This window comes from Gymnodraco acuticeps, unplaced genomic scaffold (genome assembly GCF_902827175.1).
Source record: "Gymnodraco acuticeps unplaced genomic scaffold, fGymAcu1.1, whole genome shotgun sequence".
Lineage (NCBI taxonomy): Eukaryota > Metazoa > Chordata > Actinopteri > Perciformes > Bathydraconidae > Gymnodraco > Gymnodraco acuticeps.
This window is the reverse complement of record NW_022992348.1, coordinates 96,221-114,474: the sequence shown is the minus strand read 5'-3', so window position 1 is coordinate 114,474 and position 18,254 is coordinate 96,221. Positions and strand designations below refer to the sequence as shown.

Below are 18,254 nucleotides of genomic sequence, written 5' to 3'. Positions count from 1 at the left end.
GCTTGCTACTAGCTTTGTAACTGAATATTTGAAAAGATGAGTGAATGTTTGCTTGTCACACTTGTTTGCGTTGAGTGGCGTTGACATCCAAGTCTTCACATGACATAAAAAAGGTCGGTAACGTTATTCATTACGTTCCGCTGCCACCATCTACTGGTTAACGTTAAACGTAGAAAAATACATAGTTACATACATAAATACATCTGTCGGTTTATAGGCAGGTTACAGGTTTATTGTTGACCACGTAACGTTAATGTTACAGGTTTATCAGGTTACCATTACACTGGGTTTGAGTGAGAGGATAGAGGAATATGTTTATTTATAGTAGACTTAAAATATGTAATTAGAGACCCAGTGTAATTAAACAATACGGTTGCAGAGGTCAAATTTTAACATTTGTGTCCACTGGCCAAATGGCTAGCCTAGTGAATGTTGAAATGTTACCAGCCACTCAATAGATTGCCATTGTTATTTGTGGCTGGTGCGTGCAACATACAGTACCAGCCACTTGCATGATTTACCAGCATTTGGCTGGTAAATGGTGTTAATGGTAGATATCTCTTTTGGAACAGGTCATGTTTTAATATCACCAGTTCAGTATATTTCAGATAATATTGCAGCAATAGTTTTTTAGTTGCAAATGGCACATAACAAATGTATACTTTTAAGTACTTTTAACACAGTTTCCCTGCGGGGGATTAATAAAGTATTTGTGATACTGATTTTTGATTCTGAAGTGTTTTGCTTATAAGTTGTTTGCATTTAGCTAAAGTGTGATGTTTGTCCTCATATTGCATTGCAATAGCCTGTTTAAAGTGATCATATAACAAACAACTAATCAGTACTGATACTGTATGCTAATAGATATAGGAGTGATAATAATACAGTAAATGCTTTGAATGTCTTAGATATAGCTGTGCAGTATTCTTAACAGACTGGATAGCAGCAGACAATAGAAAGCTTATTACAACCAGAAGAGACATGAGACTTTTATTTTGTAGAGACTTGAGACTTGACTTGGACTCGTGACCAAAGACTTGAGACTTGATCAAGTCTCACCCCACAAAGACTTGAGACTTGACTTGGACTCGTGACCAAAGACTTGAGACTTGACTTGGACTTGCAAAAAAAGACTTGTGAACATCTCTGGTGGCCACGCAGTCGTGAGTGAACAGGGAGTAGAGGAGAGGGCTGAGCACGCAGCCTTGAAGGGCTCCGGTGTTGAGGATCAGGGTGGAGGATGTGATGTTTCCCACCCGCACTGCCTGGGGTCTGCCCGTCAGGAAGTTCAGGATCCAGTCACAGAGGGCGATGTTGAGCCCGAGGTCTCTGAGCTTGATGACCAGCTTGGAGGGCACAATGGTATTGAAGGCTGAACTGTAATCAATGAACAGCATTCTCACATATGTGTTCCTCTGGTCCAGCTGTGAGAGGGCAGTGTGGAGGGGGGGGGGATTACAAATCGTATTTTAATCGCGATTACGATTATGGTTTGCGACGATTATGAAAACAGCATAATTGACAAAATACGATTATTTTGCTGGGTGCGCTTTCGCCCCTCCCTAAAAGCCCACTCGGCCACGTGGGAGTGACATGTGTTGTGAGTGTTCAGCGAGAGCGAAGATGTCAGAACAAGAGCAGCAACTCGTTAAAAAGAAGGGTAAAACTATTTCCACTATTTGCAAGTACTTTGTCATTACATTTCAGATCGCTAAAGATATGTGCCCAGTTAGCACTGTTAGCAACCAGGGCTTTAAGCAACTTGTCAACACGTTGCACAAGCGTTACGCGATGCCGTCTCGGTATTATTTCAGCAGGTCTGCGCTGCCTGCACTATATGACAAATGCCGTGGGGAAGTTGAGAGAGATGTGGCTTCAGCTGACTACTTTGCTACCACAACAGACCTATGGTCTAACCCAGGGGTGCCCAACCAGTCGATCGCGAGATGTGTCTAAAAATAGAACAACAATATTCTGTTTTATCGTTAATGTCCTGTAACATAATCTTCCTGTGCCAAAATAATGCACTTGAACGCATCAAAGCTTTGTGATTGGCCGGCGTCACATGTGTCGGAGCGTGGCTGAGGGTCTTCAGTACAGGTGGCAATATTTTCACCTGCCTGCGCTCATCTCTGAAACCAGACCATGTAAACAGGCTGTTGTTTCTTGCAAAACATCTTTAAGAGATGACATGAGCAGCCCTACCAGCATTTGCCATGGTGGCCTAAACATTTTTATTTGGTCTTAAATTGTAGTTCAACATGTATTTCCTGTTACTTCTGGACCATGACGGTTGGCCAATCTGAGTGGAATAATGAATATGTTTTACCAAAATGTTGGCTATATGTTAAGGAGTTTTCAGTAGGTTGTGACAGTGCACTGCATCATATTTGATTTAATTTATTTTGGTCTAATTTATTTTTATTTATCATATTAATAATATATGTTTAGTATGGTTTTGGAAGTGCGCTCCAACATATTTGTTCTTGTTTATTGGTCAAATATTATTTGTTTTAAAGTTCAATAAATGGTCAATGAATAATCGTCAAAATAATCGTGATATCAATTATTGACCCAAATAATCGTGATTATGATTTTTGCCATAATCGCACAGCCCTAGTGCTATGGCATCGTCTGTGGACCTGTTTGCTCTGTAGGCACTTTTTAACGCAAGCCGTCATCTCCACGGAGGAGCACACATCCTCTGTGTGTGGCACGAACGCATTTTGTGACTGTGAGCGAGCGAGAGAGAGCGCGCATCAAATACTGGGATTGTTTTTACTTATTAGCATCTGGTGCTAGCTGCGCTAACGGGTATAAAGAGCTGTTAATACAACAAGGTGGAGGGAGAGCTCTCTCCTGTCCGACTGACAACTCTGTGAGGTAAAGGACTCTCTGAGTGTTTAGATAACACTTTAAAGGAATGCTCCACTCATTAGATAATTAATCAAAACTTCAGTATTTAGTGAAACATTATGTTTAAACCATACCCTGAAGAAATCAGCGATATTCCCCATTAAATAATTATTTTATAGCTCTTTTTTATCAAAACCTGTATATTCCGTCAGGCCGCTGCCATTTTGCCCATTTTCAGTAGTCACGTGATGGTCGTGACGTCATCCATGCGTTCACTTTGTAAACACACGAAAACATGGCGGAGTATTTGAGTTCGGACTCGTCAGCCGAGGAAGAAGTTTTGAGCAATATGAAGAGATTGGAAGGGGGAATTCAGCCATACAGGTTCGAGCCTACTTAGTACTACTTAGTAGATACAATGATTTTGATTACTAGATATGTATGCATGTAGTACCACCCTTGCTAGCGATTCCCTCTCTAGTTTAGCATACTCAGCCTCGTTGTCCCTGGCCCTAGAACCACGATTTTATGGGGCCGGAAAAACTGGGGGGAAATACCCACTAGCCGGTACTACGCTATATGGAAAGGCCACCAAAAACTGGCCTGGCCTGGACGATAAAGGACGTTTTAAACGGGGCTACCCGCTGCAATGGAAATGCGCCATAACATACCTTATTCTTACTCCGAGCACTACTTCTGGTCCTCCGTCGCTTCACACTTGCAGAGGGCGATTTCTCAACTGGCCGAACTGGTGTCCTGGTCGGTGATGATACCAGAAAGACCGATGGTACTGCATCTCCATTAAGTAATGGTTGTTCAATAAATCCCATGTTATGTTTTATCATACTCTCATAGTAGTCGTCCGGAAACTTGAAATGTTCGCTGCATACATGCGCCTGTGGATCTTTCGGTTCGGGCCGGCCACATTTCGCTAGCCACTGCCTCCGAACGTACTTCCTACGCTTACCTTTTGGCAACAGATGGAACCGAGCATTCCGTGAATTGTTCCTATCAGAATTGTGGCAATGTTTCGCGATACAATGAGGCATATTTGAAGAGAGTAACTACAGTAAATAACATGAACATCAACGTGTCCTCGAAACCAAACGCATGGTTTACGTCACGTCCGATAAAATGGCGCCGCCCACAGTGTTGATGTTATTTCGGTAATTAATCAGTTTAAAATCACTGATAATGTCATCGGATTAAAAAAAAAAAAAAGACTGGCAGAGACTGGTCTGTTTTATCGGATGATAATTATTTAAAAATGAGTGTCATGAGCATACCATTCCTTTAACTTTAGTCTAAGTTATCTCAGTGGATCTCAAATTGTTTGGTCATCTGTGTAAACAATGATTTCCAATGCACACCTTTATCTATTTAATATAGTTGTAAAAAACAAGGTAAGAAATCATTCCAATGTGTACTATAGGACAGTAAATAAATAAAAAAAATTAGTTTAAAATGGGAGTGATTAGTAAAATATTCATAAATAAAAAGAAATATGTGTCGTTTTGATGTGGGATTTGTTTTCAAATTCCAATTATGTATCTTTTACTTATTTAAGATATAATACAGTTGCACCGTTGACAGTTTCAGTTGCACTTTTGCTGTGAACATCATTCAGTCATAATTTATTAATCGTATCGTGAGTTGAGTTTATCGTTACATCCCTCGTATCTCGGCAGGACTTTCTTTATATTGGCGGTGTTAAAATCCCTGGCCACAATTAAAGCCGCCTCTGGCCGTGAAGTCTCTGTCCTGTCAATTACACCAAACAGCTGACCTAATGCTGTGTTGTTGTCAGTGTGTGGCGGAATATAGACTGCTGTAATCACAATCAATGAAAATTCTCTCGGCAGATGAATAGCCCGGCATGTGATCATGAGGTGCTCTAAATGAGGGGAACAGCCCGAAGAAATAATCCCCACATCTGTGCACCAGTTATTGTTTATCATGACGCACACACCACCTCCCTTACTTTCCCCTTAATTAACAGTCCAGTCGAAATATAGTGAACAATAGGGGAGTCCGGGATAGCGGGGTTGAGCCAAGTCTCTGTGAAAATGATCACGTTACAGTTCTTAAGGTCAATCAATCAATGTTTATTTATATAGCCCAATATCACAAATGTTACATTTGTCTCAGTGGTCTTCACAGTTTGTCCCGTTGAAAAGCAATCCTACTTCTAAGTTCATCTAGTTTATTCTCAATTGACTGAACATTAGCCAGAAGAATACTTTATGACACATAGAAGCTTCAGACATTCACCAGTGGAGCATTTACTGACATATTTTATGTCGGAGAACAAATCGTGAACATCTCTTGTCAGCTTGTGTAAACCACAGACCTTATTTGGGGAATCTAACCAACACCGTAAAGGATTAGTTGACTCTGAGACAAGGGAACCAGAGGTGGTAAAATGCTGACTCATTACCAGGTTTTAAGACTCATTTTTGCACCACGTTCTTGTAACGTACTATCACAGCATGAAGAAAAATAACATACAAATAAAGCAGGTAAGCGTGGTAAAAATCTATTCTCAAGCTTCTATAAAATAAGCTGTCCCTAAACGTTTACCCTATAGGTTAGAGAAGGAGATGGAGAGCCACGTGGCGGTCATGGCGGCGGAGGTGCAGCAGCTGGTGGAGCAGAAGGTCCCGGAGGCAGCCAGGTCGGCACTCCAGGAGAACGTTGAGGTTAGGAGTCTGATCAGCCAGCTGTCAGAGCAGAACCACGACCTGATGGAAGAGAACTTCGCCCTGCGGGACCGTAAGGGTCGGCTCAGGGTGGAGGTGGAGAACCTGGAGGAGATGCTCAGAGAGACGTCCCGCCAGAGCTGCGTCCACAAGAAGGTGAGAGGAACACGCATCTGCATGCTGCTGATGTAGTCAACATTTTAACTCAATGATGTTTGCATACATGATATTGATCCTCCATCAGGTGGTGGAACAGCTCACAGAGAAGTGTCAGCAGCTGCAGGCGGAGCTGAAAGACTGTCAGCAGGAGCAGGAGGTGGAGCAGCTCCACACCAAACAAACAGGAGTCCTGGGGGAGATGGAGGCACTCAGGTCAGGCTCACTTACAGATTCAAAAACGAATTATATTCAAATAAGCTTTATTGGTATGACCAATATCACCTAAGCTCAATAAAAGAATGACGCAGACCTTAACTGGTGGAACAAATGAACAATATAAAAATGTAATGATAATACAAATAATAATAATAATAATGTTATGTTATCTTAATAATGTTATCTTGCTTGCTTATCTTTCTTACAGTGCAGACGCTTTTCTGCTTGCTCTTGCCTCTGCTTACTTTTTATGCTGATTTTCCTATTCTTATTCTCTGAAAACTTCGAGCAGCGGCTCCTGGACATTAACTTATCACTGGGACAGTTCATCTTCGTAAATAGACGGAGGGTTTCAGCCATATTTCAACATTTTTACGACGACGTCAGTCTTACAATAGCGTGGCCTAGCAACAGCTAAAGCCTGGTAGGCTACTGCATGCTATTTAGCTAGTTGGTAGCAAAATGCCTCCGTTCTCTACAGATGACTTCCAGAAACTTATACAGAAGATGGCTGTGTTGGAAATGAAAATGCAACGGTTGGAAGTTAACGTGGAAGTGAATGGACTATGTCATGGGAATGACACGACTTTACCAGTGTTGCAAAATAATGGAGAAGGGTATGCTAACTCACAGCTAGTTAGCAGCTACAAGGATTCCAAGGAACAGGAGGGCTGTGTACCGGGTAATACATCTACAAGTGGTAGTCCTCCCTGGAACTCTCTGGGTGCAAAGCCTAAGAGTAAATCATTTCCATGGGATTTGGGAGGACGGATAACAGGCAGAGCCCAGAGCTCCGAAATCTGTGATGCGACCGGCTGGCCTGCATTGTTATCACCCAGGAAGAGCGCCTCTTCAACCCCTATTCATACTAGGAAACAGCAGTGGACAGCTGCTAAAGGGAGAATTACAAACAATCCTCCTAAACCACCAAGTGTGCCAATCCAGAACAGATACGCTCCGCTGACCGAGAACCGGAGATCTGATGACCTGGATAACCTGTCCTCTTCACACAGCAGGGTAAGGACCAATAGCTACTCCAAAAGTAAAAGGCTAGAGGGAAAGCTAACGACTGGGCCTGAAACTCTGATTGTGGGTGACTCTGCTGTGAGAGATGTAAAAGGTCTGTGTAATAAGAACAACACCAAAGTACTCTGTTTTCCCAAGGATGTGGTCTCTGACTTGGCTGAGAAAATCCTGCATATTGGGGCTGAACATCCGACTGTGAAGAATGTGGTACTGCACATTGGAACAAATGATGTTGTGAAACAACAGTCAGAAGTGCTGAAAGAAGACTTTAAATGTTTGTTGGAAACTGCCAGCTCTCTAAATGCAGAGGTGTTCATCAGTGGCCCTCTACCGCCAGTCAGAAGAGGAGTGGAGAGATTCAGCAGATTGTTTGCACTGAACACCTGGCTTTCAACGGCCTGTACTGACCATTCTGTTCATTTTATTGACAATTTTAACTTTTTCTGGGATCGCAGACATCTTTTCAAGGCAAATGGAGTTTGCCTGAACAAGTCAGGAGCATCAATCTGTTCCCTCTGCCAAGGACAAGCGGCAAGAGGAATCAAAACAGGAGAAAGGCACCATGTCCTTTACCCCCGCTCCTCAACGACGCCCACCAAAATCACCGCGGAGACGCGTACCATCTCCCCCGTCCTCATCACCGCGCCTACGTCAACCACCTTCCCCCCCTGGCAGCATGTCCTCTACCCTCGCACCATCTCGCCCGTCTCCATCACCGTGCCTACGTCGACCACCTCCCCTCCCTTCGAGGGGGCATCTGCAGTCTCCAAAGCCTGATAAGGATGTGTGTGTACAAAACACAACAAACTCTTACTGATATGTGATGGTCCAGGCTCAAGGGCGTATGGCACTCTCAACTCTTTCCAGGACATGTCGGGGCCCTGCCTGCCAGTAGCTTTTTCGATATCTGTGTTGATAGGTAATAGATTAAGAGCGGTGAATCATAGAAACAGGAAGCACTCAAACGTTTGTGTGAGTGTATCTAATTTAGCAGTGATTCCATGTCAGCCACAGCTTGTTACAAAAAACATGACTGATAGTGTGTTTAACAAACTTAAACTAGCTTTATTAAATGTCAGGTCTTTGGCAGGAAAAACATTTTTAATCAATGATTTTATCACTGAGCACAATCTCGATTTTATGTTTTTAACAGAAACTTGGATTGAACAAAATAACAGTGCAGCTGTTCTTATCGAATCAACCCCTCCCAACTTTAGTTTTATGAGTCAGGAAAGAATGCATAAGAAAGGGGGTGGAGTTGCTATTCTGTTCAATGATTCCCTTCAATGCAGGAAGACATCTTATGGGAACTTTGATTCTTTTGAATATGTGGCCCTTCAGCTGAAATGCTCCTCTCGAGCTCTGTTCCTAAATATCTATAGACCCCCCAAATACTGTGCAAGCTTTTTTGATGACTTTACTGAACTGCTGTCTATAGTGTGTATTGACTTTGACCGTCTAGTCATTGTTGGTGATTTTAACATCCATATTGACAACCCCCAGGACAGAGGGGCTAAAGAACTGTTTTGTGTTCTTGATAGCTATGGACTGACTCAGCATGTGACGGAGCCCACGCACAATAAGGGGCACACTCTGGACTTAATTATCTCAAAGGGTCTGAATATCTCTAATGTTGCACTCTCTGACCATTCCTGTGTTTTCTTTGAGAGCTCTATTTCTGTTCACAAAAATGTTCAAAAAGAGGTAACCACAAAGCGATATTTAACTGAAAATACTAGGGAAATGTTTACTCAGAATTTTTCTTCCACACTTGCCCCTGCCAACATCTCAGTAAATGAGCTAGTAGATCATTTTAATTCAAAAATTAAAAATGTTATAGATGCCATTGCTCCAACTAGGTTAAAGGAAGTGTCTGTCAAGAAAATATCTCCATGGAGAAAGGCCATGACCGTGAAAACAGAAAAAAGAGAATGTCGAAAAGCTGAACGCAGGTGGCGAAAAACAAATCTCCAGGTTCACTTTGAAATCTATAAAGAGAGACTTGGCCTTTATAATTTGGAATTGAAAAACGCACGACAATCGTTCTTCTCTGACATCATTACCAAAAACAAAAACAACGCACGTGCCTTGTTTGCTACCGTCGACAGACTAACTAACCCCCCAGTGTCAGTAGCCTCTGAATTTCTATCCACCAGGGCGTGCAATGATTTTGCCTTCTTCACTGACAACATTCAGAAAATCAGACAAGCAGTCAGTGCCTCTGCATCAGGAACAGCAAATGTGTTGTCTCTGTGTCCACTTAACATCAATTCAAACACCATGACACAAGTCCATCAGATTAATGATAAAAACCTAGAGGACATTATTCAACTTCTGAAATCCTCCTCCTGCTGCCTTGATATTATTCCAACAGGATTTTTCAAAGATGTTTTGCCTTGCATGGCCTCAGATCTACTTCATATAGTAAACAAATCTCTTCACTCAGGTATTTTTCCACAGGCCCTGAAAACTGCAGTCATTAAACCGCTCTTAAAAAAGAATAATGTAGATGCTACAGTAATGAACAATTACAGGCCCATATCAAACCTCCCATTTCTAGGTAAAATCATTGAAAAAGTTGTTTTTCAACAGTTGAGTAATTTCTTGCATTTAAATGACTGTTTCGATGTGTTCCAGTCAGGCTTTCGTCCAAACCACAGCACTGAGACTGCTCTTGTAAAGGTCTTTAATGACATCCACTTAAACACAGACAGTGGCAGAACTTCAGTGTTAGTATTATTAGATCTCAGTGCTGCGTTTGACACTGTTGACCACAGCATATTACTAGACCGACTGGAAAACTGGGTGGGACTTTCGGAAACAGTTCTGAATTGGTTTGAATCCTACTTAAAGGACAGAAACAACTTTGTTTCTATAGGTAAATACACATCTGAGTTGACAAATATGACATGTGGGGTTCCTCAAGGCTCCATCTTGGGGCCTCTTCTCTTAAACATCTACATGCTACCACTGGCTCAGATAATGAAGAACAACAAAATAAGTTACCATAGCTATGCAGATGACACACAAATTTACGTAACAATTTCACCAGGAGACTATGCTCCAATTCAAACACTGAGTAAGTGCATTGAACAAATCAATGACTGGATGTGTCAGAACTTTCTCCAATTAAACAAAGATAAAACTGAGGTAATGGTTTTTGGAGCCAAGGCAGAACGTATAAAAGTTAGCGCTGAGCTTCAGTCTGCAATGTTCAAAACAACAGATAAAGCCAGAAATCTAGGTGTAGTCATGGACTCTGACCTGAGTTTCAACAGTCACATTAAAACAGTTACTAAATCAGCCTACTATCACCTAAAGAATATATCTAGGATTAAAAGAATAATGTCACAGCAGGATTTGGAAAAACTTGTCCATGCTTTTATCTTCAGTAGACCGGACTACTGTAATGGTGTCTTCACAGGTCTCACTAAAAAATCTATTAGAAAGCTGCAGCTAATTCAGAACGCTGCTGCTCGAGTCCTCACTAACACTAAGAAAGTGGATCACATCACTCCAGTTCTGAAGTCTTTACACTGGCTTCCTGTGTGTCAAAGAATAGATTTCAAAATACTGCTGCTGGTTTATAAAGCACTGAATGGTTTAGGCCCAAAATACATTTCTGACCTCCTGCTAAATGATGAACCATCCAGATCTCTCAGGTCTTCAGGGACTGGTCAGCTTTCTGTCCCCAGAGTCAGAACTAAACATGGAGAAGCAGCGTTCAGTTATTATGCTCCAAATATCTGGAACAAACTCCCAGAAACCTGCAGGTCCGCTGCAACTCTGACTACTTTTAAATCCAGGCTGAAGACTTTTCTTTTTGTCGCTGCTTTTAATTGAACTATTCATATCTTAGACTGCACTGTAACTTTTATCCATGTACTTTTTTTCTTTTAATGTTTAATTGACTGCACTGTAACTTTTATCCATGTATTTTTCTTTTAATGTTTATTTTATTAGCTTTTCTTTTTAATGACTGATTTTAAATGCCATTTTCTTAATCTCTTTCATTTTTTGTAAAGCACTTTGAATTGCCTTGTGTTGAAAAGTGCTATATAAATAAACTTGCCTTGCCTTGCCTTGCCTTATGCAAATAACATCTGTTCTGTCCACATCCAACTGTGTTCATCATATGCAACAGTATGACAAAACGCTGCAAAAACAATAGCTGCAAATAATATTCAAAACACAGCAAGAAGCTCAAATCACAACGGAAACGGGGACACTAAAAAGTGACGCACACAGCTGGAAAAGAAGCGCTTGTTGACGTTCAGGATTATAAAGCAGGCCAGATGTCTCTGTTGGCAGTCTGTTTCATAACTGTGTTTGTCAGTATATTTGAAATGACTTGGTTAGCTATGTTAGCTAGCTAGCTTATGGTAGATCTGCAACAATATCGTAAGGAATCATGTGATCACATTGTTAAAATAAACCAAAAGAAAATGTTAAGTTTCCAGAGGTGGGAAGTTACTATGTACTCAAGTACTGTTCTTAGGTAAACATTTGAGGTACTCATTTTATGCTACATTGTACTTCTACTCCACTGCAGTTCAGAGGTTAATCCTGTACTTCTACTCCACTATATGTATTTAATACCTTTAGTTACTTCACAGATGTGGATGAATGATGTGAAATATAATCAAGTGTTAAATCAGACTTTAGTTCCACCTGGAGTAAATCCACCAGCTACCCTGCAGTATACAAAGTCATTCAAACTAGCTGCACCTTTACCAGCTTTGAGAACACTTTCATGATCAATCATTATAAAACATATCATATATATTATTCTGAAATGGACCAAACTGCACAACGACTACTTTTACTTTTGGTACTTTAAGTATATTTTGATGCCATTACTTTTCTACTTTTACTTGAGTAACATCTTGAATGCAGGACTTTTACTGTAACAGAGTATTCCTACACTCTTATGAGTGACTCTTTGATCTACATTTGACACTAGTGGCCATCAATTACATAAATAAATACTTGAGTATTCTTAATGACAAATGTTGGTACATTTATTTGGGAGAATATCCAATCACGATCACAGTACAATTATGTTATTTAGTGAAAAGTTGTTGCTATTAAAAGTGTTTGTAAGTTACTATGGATAAAAGCAACAGTTAGATGACCTGTAATGTAATGCCCTCCGCAGAGAGATTTCTGCTCATCATCATCATCATCATCATCACCTTGTGTCTTTACAGAGATTTGACCCTGAATCAAGCTCAGACTTTTCAGTTTGAGCTTGCTCTCCAAAACCCGGCTGGTCCAGGCCTCGTACCCCCACCCCCCACCCGGAAGCACAAACACACCCCCTCCAGGAGGGGAGCCGCCGGGTCCAGCAGCCCCCAGGGGCCTCTGCTCAGGTCTGTTCATCTGCTGGGTCTGCAGTGTGTAGTCCTGTTAACTGGCTCTGGTGAAAGAATAACACATCTTATGAGACATTTTGTATCCATTTTACAAATAATACAGATTTGAACGCATCGTTCACCTTATTTTGCAAGCAATAGCACTTCAATCACTGTGTAACAATGAAACCCTAATCCTATTTTGCAATGATTCATTTTCTTTTTTAGAAGATTCAGTTGGTTGTAAATGTGTTCTTCAATATGCTTATTTTGTATCTTCTGTGGCTCTTCCTCCCCCCCTCAGGAAGCCTTCCAGTCAGAAAACAGATCGCTCCATAAACCTCAGCGCTTCAGCTGCCGCACCTCTGACCTCCAGAAACCCCACCACTAAACCCAAATAACAGACACACATCTTATTCCCTATTCCCCCTCCATATCTCCAGAATAGAAAGGATCTAGTCCTTTCATATAAAAGTATATGTTACAGTTAAAGAAATAAAGAGTGTATGAGTCGACTCCATCATAGGAATCTGTTTTCTTAATCGAAATAATAATTGTGATCTTTCTTCATTCAAGTAACACATTGTCAGTTGAAAGTGTAATTTCATGTTTCTGTATTGAATGCTGCCTTCTTATGAAAGTGCCCAAATCTGAAATATCACAAATAAATATGTTTTGGTTCCTGACAAAACAAATAACTTTAGTTTGTGTAATAATGTGAATGAGATTCAATGTTGGAGCTGGTGTGAATACCCCAATTAATAATAATGCATCCTTTTTGTTTAATAGCATTTTTCTGCTTAGCTGGTTCAGAGAAGGGAGTACAAACCCTATGGAGCTCATTTCCTGCCATAACTCCACAAACAAACTAAACAGGTTTTACAAATGCCTCATGATTCACTAACAAACACAATGTGGTTTGCAAATACCACCATCTACAAACTAATGCATTTAGTTTTGCAAAGACAAAACGTAGGCTATCAATCAAACAAACACATAACATTTCTCATAAATCATGTTTCAGAGACAAATTCAGCATAGGTTTTTTTCTTCTCACGCCGGAATATTACTGCCAAAAGTCACATGACTCACTCACGTGACTTTTGGCAGTAATATTGTTACGCTCTCCGAGAGTTTACAGGTGTGAACCCACAATACTGAACACTATTGAGAGGAGACTGAAGTTTAAGAAACAAAAGGCTTTATTTCCAAAACCGGTGATGCTGAACAGCTGAGGGAATTGATATTCACAATGTCCAGGGTCAGGGAGTATCTCCGGAGGTGGAGCGGAGGTCCGAAGCCGGGGATCCAGTGGAACGGAGGGACACAGGCGAGGTAAGCCAGGGATCCAGAGCTGACGAGAGCAAGCAGGCTGGGGCAGGTGTGCGTGGAAGCACGGAGGAACACAGACGAGGGGTTGGTGGCTGGACGTGGCAGGCAGAGGAGTAGGCAGATGGATTCTGAACAGAGAGAGCACAAGGTGAGGATTTACAGGAACACTGAGATTAGGTTTTGCTAAGAGCTAAATACCAAGACGTATTACCACTGTGGTGAGACGACGAACTGGTGAATACTGGATGACGAAAACCGGGTATATAAGCAGGTGTAGGTGAGTAGTTGAATCAGAGTGATGAGCAACAGCTGAGGAGGTGAGTTGGCGGGAATCGAAAGTAGGTCAGCCACGCCCAGCCAGGAAGACAGACAGACAACAACAAACACAAAAAAAGGGAAAAGAAGGAGGTAGCACTGAAGATCCTCACAGTATCCCCCCCCCCTCCCCCTCAACGGGAGCCTCCTGGCGACCACCAGGCGTGTCAGGGTGTGCCCTGTGGAACTCCCTCACCATGACAGGGTCCATGATCCGTGACCGAAGAACCCAGCAACGTTCCTCAAGGTTGTAACCCTCCCAATCAACCAAGTATTGCAAGCCCCTGCCCCGACGCCTGACATCCATAAGTCGACGTACGGTGTAGGCAGGATGATCATCGATGAGGAGGGGGAACGGTTGGAGGGCACAGGTCGCTGGTGTGAACTGGCTTGATCTGGGACACGTGAAAAGTGGGATGGATCTTCATGGTTCTGGGGAGCTTCAGGCAGACAGCAGAGGGGTTAATTATGCGCACAATGGGGAAGGGGCCAATAAACCGAGGGGACAACTTCTTGGACTCGGTAAGGAGGGGGATATTTTTGGAAGACAACCAAACAGATTCTCCGGGGGCGTAAGGGGGAGCGACATGTCTATGGCGGTTGGAAGATTGTTGGTTTTTGGCGGAAGTCCGGAGGAGAGCTGAGTGAGTGTCTCTCCAGATCTTACGGCACCGAAGAACATGTTGCTGGATGGATGGAACAGCCAACTCATTCTCCTCTTCGGGAAACAGGGGTGGCTGGTACCCTAAAGAGGCTTCGAATGGAGCGAGACCAGTAGCAGAAGAGGTGAGGGAATTGTGGGAATATTCTACCCAGGGTAGATGGGAGCTCCAGGTAGATTGATTCCGGTTGGCTATGCAGCGGAGAGCAGATTCCAGGTCCTGATTGGCCCTTTCAGTTTGGCCGTTGGACTGGGGATGATATCCAGAGGTTAGACTGACAGATGCACCAAGAGAATGACAAAACGTCTTCCAAACCTGAGAGGTGAATTGGGGGCCACGGTCGGACACGATGTCAGCCGGGATTCCATGCAGACGGGAAACATGCTGGGTGAGTAGTCGGGAGGTCTCCAGGGCTGAGGGGAGCTTGGGCAGGGCTACGAAATGGGTACATTTGGAAAAACGGTCAACAACAGTTAGAATAGTTGTGTTACCTTGTGAGGGGGGTAGGCCGGTGACCAAGTCCAGAGCAATATGAGAACAGGGTCGACTTGGAATAGGAAGGGGTTGGAGCAATCCCGCAGGTCTCTGATGGGAGGCCTTACTCCTAGTGTAACAGCCTAGTGAGGCCTGTTAACATCAAATTTATATTAAAAGATTCGGATTCCCGGCCACACCAATACAGCGAGAAGGACAGCACAATAGGTGTAAAATGGTTTATTTGTACAAAGTTACCATAAAAACACTCCTTTGATAAATACTTAAAATAACGTAAGGTTAAAATAATGTTCAATAAATATAAACCAGTTACTTAAGAATTACAGTTCTAGCAGGGGCTGATCAAATCCTGAAAGTCCTGTCCGCTTGGAAGCGAACTCAACTCCGGGTTTTTGCCAGGCAGAAGTGCAAGGTTCAAGTCCCTTCCAGGAAATCCAGTGCCAGGATTTCCACGTTGCCGGCCCGCCGCACTCTGTCCGTCAGCCTCTGGTCGCGGAGCCCTCGGTAAACAACACAAGGAGACTCAGGGGAGGCGACAACAATGTAACTTTCGTGACGTAAAACTAGACGCCCAAAAGCAGGAGAAATAGCCACTTCCCTTTATCTGGAGTTTGTTTCAGCGTTGAATCCGATGGTTAGAGGAGGGTCCGGTCCGATCTGCGGCGAGGTAAGGAGGAGCAGGAGGGATCCGATCCGGTCCGATTTGCTGCAAGGTGAGGAGGAGCAGGAGGGATCCGATCCGGTCCGATTTGCTGCGAGGTGAGGAGGAGCAGGAGGAGGGATCCGATCCGGTCCGATCTGCGGCGAGGTGAGGCAGCAACTGTCAAGAGAAGAATAGCTGCCGTCTAGCAGGTAGTCGGCGTATTTATGGGGGAGTGGATTTGGCAACTGGCGAATGAGATCGCTGATTTTCACTGGGTGCCGGTGTGTCAATCAACAGTGTCTGTGTCTTTGTTGTGACAGTTCGTTGAGGAGGTTAAACAAGCATGTAAATAAAAAGAGTTCATCGCTAAATAGCGCACAACATTAAAATCACAACACTATATGTAACATGCAACAATTATATAAAAGGTTTAACCATCCGTCCCACTGTCTAACATACTGACTTTATTCACTTTGTGACACTCCTCCCCCCTTTAACAGTTGTCGTCCCGACAATCTTACTGTCCATACCTGTCTGGAGGCCTACCCCTGTTTTGCCTCTGAGACCTTCGTAGGGGTGATGCATTTCTCTGCTCTTGTGGGGCCACAGGGTCCTCTCCTACGGGACCTGTGGGAGGAGCAATTACTATGGGCACAAGGGTCAAAGGCAACAACAGGGAAAGTAGCGAATTGGGGAAGATTGAGTTTGTTTCAATCTCTGGGGCATGATGTGGTACTTCAGGTGGATCGAAAGGGCAAGGCCTAAGATGGATTGTCTTAATAGGGCCTTCTTTTCCTTCTGGCCTGATCTGGAAAACTGGCAGGCCGGGGCGTAGTTGATCATGAACAACATAGAGTTGGGGCTGCCAGTGGGGCGCCAACTTTCCCTCCCCTCTGCGGCGGAAATTTCGCAACAGCACCCGCTCTCCGGGTAACAAGGGGAGGTGCTTTGCTTTCCGATCGTACCTGTCCTTGTCTCGCAGTCTGTTTGCTTTGGTGCTTGCTGCCACTTGTTTGTAGACTCTCTGCAAGGTCAGGTTATGCTGATGTACCCAGCCTACCAGGTCATGTCTCTGAGTCAGTGGTGGTGCTCTCACCACAGTTTCAACAGGCAGGCGGGCATGCCGGCCAAACATTACAAAATGTGGGGTCATTCCAGTCGTCTCATGAGTGGTATTGTTATACATCTGGAGCAGAGAAGGCAAGTGGTCTGGCCAGTGTACTTGGTCCGCCAAGCTCAATGATCCTAGAAGAGACAACAGAGTCTTGTTAAATCTTTCACAGGCCCCGTTTCCTTGGGGCCTGTAGGGTGTGGTTCGGACCTTCACACACCCATAAAGGCTGCACAGCTGTGCTACCAGGTTTGACTCAAAGGCTCCCCCTTGGTCAGACAGGATACGTTCTGGGCAACCCCATGGCTGGATGAGGTGTCGCCAGAGAACACGAGCTGTGGTGGCTGCCGTCTGGTCTTTTGTAGGGATAGCCCATCCATACTTTGTGAAAAGGTCAGTCATAACCAATAGATAAGTGTCGCCATGCCGGCCAAGAGACAGGTAGTTGATTGAGACAATTTCCAAAGGGTATGATGTTAGGATAGGAACCAAAGGTGTTCTTACCTCTGGGCCCTTTTTCTGTTGGGTGCAGCTCGCACAATTGGACGCCCATGTCTGTAGGTCAGTTCCCATCCCTACCCAGTAGAAAGTCTTCCTCAGCAGAGCATCGATCTTGGTTATGCCCATGTGTCCTGAGGCTTGGTGATACTTTTCCCACATTACATTTACATTACATTACATTGCATTTAGCTGACGCTTTTATCCAAAGCGACTTACAATAAGTGCATTCGACCAGGAAGACACAACCTTGAAGAAAACAGAATCATATAAGTACATCAGGTTTCATAGAGCCAAACATTTCAAGTGCTACTCAACTGGCTTTAGGTAAGCCAGTCCTTTATTAGTATAAAAGTGCTTCGTTAATAGTTCTAACGCTCGAAGTGGAGTCGAAAGAGATGAGTTTTCAGTTTGCGCCGGAAGATGTGCAAGCCATCTGCCGTCCTGATGTCAATGGGGAGCTCATTCCACCATCTTGGAGCCAGGACAGCAAACCCACGTGTTTTCGCCGATGGGAACTTGGGTCCCCCTCGCAGCGAGGGCGCAACGAGTCGTTTGGCTGATGCAGAGCGTAGTGCACGCGCTGGGGTGTACGGTTTAACCATGTCCTGGATGTAGGAAGGGCCAGATCCATTCGCAGCATGGTAAGCAAGTACCAGTGTCTTGAAGTGGATTCTAGCAGTTACCGGAAGCCAGTGAAGGGAGCGGAGGAGCGGCGTGGTGTGGGAGAATTTAGGAAGGTTGAAGACCAGACGAGCCGCTGCATTCTGGATGAGCTGCAGAGGTCGGATGGCACATGCAGGTAGACCAGCCAGGAGGGAGTTGCAGTAGTCTAGGCGTGAGATGACGAGAGCCTGGACCAGAACCTGAGTCGCTTTCTGAGTCAGC

General features: G+C 43.6%; 1 protein-coding gene across 1 annotated transcript in view; it reads left to right on the top strand.

The window, feature by feature from the left end:
• Positions 1-13,030, top strand: part of cfap157 (cilia and flagella associated protein 157) — a 44,039-nt gene extending 31,009 nt beyond the window's left edge. The window contains exons 4-7 of the mRNA XM_034208814.1: positions 5,444-5,711; positions 5,800-5,927; positions 12,167-12,328; positions 12,615-13,030. Of these exons, the coding sequence (XP_034064705.1) occupies positions 5,444-5,711; positions 5,800-5,927; positions 12,167-12,328; positions 12,615-12,711 (655 nt within the window). The 3' untranslated portion in view covers positions 12,712-13,030. The remainder of the gene's footprint in view (positions 1-5,443; positions 5,712-5,799; positions 5,928-12,166; positions 12,329-12,614) is intronic.
• Positions 13,031-18,254: the final 5,224 nt, after the last annotated feature.